The sequence below is a fragment of the Papaver somniferum genome, chromosome 7 (genome assembly GCF_003573695.1).
Source record: "Papaver somniferum cultivar HN1 chromosome 7, ASM357369v1, whole genome shotgun sequence".
NCBI lineage: Eukaryota > Viridiplantae > Streptophyta > Magnoliopsida > Ranunculales > Papaveraceae > Papaver > Papaver somniferum.
In genome coordinates, this window is record NC_039364.1 from 47,883,558 (window position 1) to 47,887,153 (window position 3,596).

Sequence of the window (3,596 nt, forward strand, 5' to 3'; positions counted from 1 at the left end):
AGACGAAGCAGTTTGCGTTTTTCAATTGAGAGTTAGGTTGCAGAAGAGATAGAGAATGCAACTGGAAAAAAAATGAAAAGAAAACGGACGGAAACTGTACACATCACGTGGTCCAGGGCATATAGGTAAAATAACATGTTTTTAAACTTTATTGGACTAGCCATTAATTGTTATATCCCGCTGGACCAACCAGTAATCTGGGTCGTGTTTTCTGGACTAAATAGTAAAGATCTCTCGCCAATTTCTACTTACTCAAACCGTAAACCTTCGTGCTTATAAAATTGGGTTACTGTTTATTATCTATATCTCTCAAGTTAATTAAACCGATATTAAAAAACTCAAATCGAGGATTATAGAGCAATGTCAAAAAATGCAGTTAGGGTTTTGGTCACTGGTGCTGCTGGTAAATGTTTTCTTTTCTTTTATTCGATTTCAATTCTCTAGGGTTTACGTTTAGCATATCTGTAGTAAAGGATTTGATCACATTATTGTTATACCAATTCATTTTCCTTGGAAGTCCTACTGACAAGTATTCCTTACTTGAGAAACAAGAAATTAATTATCAGTTCATTTCTTACTGATCCTGCCTTAGATTCTGTTGATTGGTTTTTATTTTGTATAAATTGCAATTGAATTTTAGTTATCAAGAATTTTATTTGTGAATAACAATCAATTAGTAAACAAAGAAGGGTTTTTTATATATTTAGTAATTTCTTCAATGGAGCACCTTGAAATTGTCCAAAAGCTACTGGTTCTTATCGTTTGTTTCTATTTGTTCTGGTGGATTATTAAATATTTTGTCAATTTATTAGATACCGAAAAAGAACCTATCAGGGTTCTTGTCACTGGTGCTGCAGGCAAGTCATTTTTTGATCTATGATTTTATTTTATTTTTGAATAATAAGAAATGAATGTAGTTTACCTATCAAGTTGGCAATTCTAGAAGTTATTGCTACTTGTCAACTTAAAGTTCTAGTGGATGGTTTGTGTGCTGGTTTCACAAGATTAGCACTTCTTGGGTTTGTAATAGCAGATGCTTTATACACAGTGGTTTGCTCTCGCTAGCGGCAAACCTTTTGGTATCTATTTGTTTCAATGTGGTTCTTCTAACATAACTTATGTTACAGGGCAAATTGGATACGCCCTTGTGCCGATGGTAGCTCGAGGTGCGATGTTAGGTCCAGATCAACCTGTAATTCTGCACATGCTTGATATTGAACCTGCCGCGGAAGCCTTGAATGGGGTGAAGATGGAGTTGATTGATGCTGCATTTCCTCTTCTAAAAGGTATATCTTTGTAATACAACCGATTAATCATGAAAAGTGATGATTCAATATATGCATTTCTCATGAATCTATTGTTCAACAGATGTTATTGCCACCACGGATGTTGTCGAAGCTTGTACTGGTGTCGACATTGCGGTTATGGTTGGTGGGTTCCCTAGAAAAGAAGGAACGGAAAGGAAAGATGTGATGTCAAAAAATGTTTCTATCTATAAGGCACAAGCTTCAGCACTGGAGAAGCATGCAAACACCGACTGCAAGGTGACTTACCGGTTTCTAAGATTTTGTTGAATTGCTTGCATTTTCTTTTCGGCCCTACATTATCAGTTTATAGATTATTGCTATTTTGGAGTGTTGATACGTAAATAAATATATTGCCGTGGTTCTTTCTTCTTGATAGAACGTATCTTTTCTAGCTAGTGTTTAGGCTAACTGGAATGTGCACCTCAGTTTATTAGTGACTAGTGCGTATTGTATATTTTCCTTTTGCAGGTACTAGTTGTCGCTAACCCAGCAAATACCAATGCCCTCATTTTGAAAGAATTTGCACCTTCGATTCCGGAGAAGAACATAACATGTCTTACAAGACTTGATCACAACAGAGCTCTAGGCCAAATCTCTGAGAGGTTGGATATCCAAGTCAGTGACGTGAAGAACGTCATAATTTGGGGTAACCATTCTTCTACTCAATACCCAGATGTTAGTCACGCAACTGTCACTTCAAGCGATGGGCAAAAGCCCGCTCGTGAGCTTATTGCCGACGACCAGTGGTTAGACCTAGAACCCATACCCATGCTTAATCTCCATACAAGTTTAACATTCACAAGTGAACTCAATTTCTTGCAGATTAATTTAGTTGTTTCTGTTTGAATTCTTTTGTTAACTCAAGGTTGAGAACAGAGTTTATCAAAACTGTACAACAGCGGGGTGCAGCCATCATAAAAGCACGGAAGCTGTCAAGTGCATTATCAGCTGCGAGCTCTGCTTGCGACCACATTTGCGATTGGGTTCTTGGAACTCCCAAGGTAATGTAGTGTTATTCTGTTCAGAACAGAAAATGATTTGGAAAACAGATGATTTTAACTTCATAATCTTGCTGTTGTTATTATTCTCGATACAGGGAACATGGGTATCGATGGGAGTTTACTCAGATGGATCTTATGGAATCCCTTCTGGCCTTATTTACTCCTTTCCTGTCACTTGTGAGAAAGGTGAATGGTCAATCGTTCAAGGTATGGTCTTAGTTGCTAGTTCAATTGTATTATTATTATTTGATTGAAAAATTGAGATATTTCATCCTCCACGAAGATCAGTCAACAAAACAGTTTACTAACTAAGATCATCTTAACGAACTTACTAATGTAAGACTGTTGGCAGGTCTCAAGATCGATGAGTTTTCACGCACAAAGATGGATGCTACAGCAAACGAGCTGATTGAGGAGAAATCCCTTGCTTATTCATGCCTCAACTGATGAAGAAGTACAAAACTTCACAATAAAAGTAAAGATTAACAAGAAGAAAAATAGATGATCAAATACTTCTTACTTTATTTTAAATTTGGAGAATGAAGTATATGATTTCAAATCATTCTAACTTCAATCGGAAATTTGGAAAATGTTGTCAATAATTCTTATTATTGTTATTCCCTAGTTTATGATAATTCTCTAGTAGAAAATAACTTTTAATCCCCCTTTTCCTGGACTTTGGACGCTCTAGTCCTGTCCCTCCGAGGCAAGTACTCTCTAGTCCGAAATTTCCCGCCCAAACAGTTTAGTCCAAACCCTTATCGATCTATCACCCTAAATACTTTTCTCTATATATTCAAATAGAGAGAGAGTAAAATTTCCTTATATATTCAAAGAGAGAGAGAGTAAAATGGATAAATCATGGTTGGAGATGACATCGATGGATTCACCAACAAATCAAAAGGAAAAGATAAGTGTCATCGATGGATTCACCAACAAATCAAAAGGAAAAGATAAGTGTTTATTCTTGAAGTTTTGATTTTGCATTTAAATTATTGTTCGATTTCATATTTAATTTCTTTTTTGATACACAATCGGCGTTTCGATTTATAATCCTGGGACGATTCTCATCATTTTGAGTTAAAAATCATGAAAAGATATATGATTTTTTTTTAGGGCTTGTGTTTGAATTTCCCAGCATTAATCTCGATCTAAAATCTAGTTCAGATTTGTAGTTAGCACAGGCTAAATCTCTACTATCCATCTAATCCTCTTCTTTTGACTTCTATCATCTGTTGGAGTTGCATTGAATTTTTATTTCTGACTCTGCCACTGTCCCCACCATTGC

At 36.0% G+C, this 3,596-nt stretch overlaps 1 protein-coding gene across 2 annotated transcripts; it reads left to right on the forward strand.

Moving 5' to 3' along the window:
* Positions 1-290: 290 nt before the first annotated feature.
* On the forward strand, positions 291-2,943 carry LOC113297221 (malate dehydrogenase, cytoplasmic-like). Of its 2 annotated transcripts, none has more exons than XM_026545647.1 (7): positions 291-403; positions 1,128-1,286; positions 1,369-1,544; positions 1,776-2,053; positions 2,173-2,308; positions 2,404-2,515; positions 2,661-2,943. In XM_026545647.1, the coding sequence occupies exons 1-7, from the start codon at positions 361-363 to the stop codon at positions 2,753-2,755; spliced, it is 999 nt and encodes a 332-aa protein (XP_026401432.1). In that variant the 5' UTR covers positions 291-360; the 3' UTR covers positions 2,756-2,943. The 2 variants fall into 2 exon arrangements, with proteins under 2 accessions (XP_026401432.1, XP_026401431.1); XM_026545646.1 differs by lacking the exon at positions 291-403 and adding an exon at positions 673-857.
* Positions 2,944-3,596: the final 653 nt, after the last annotated feature.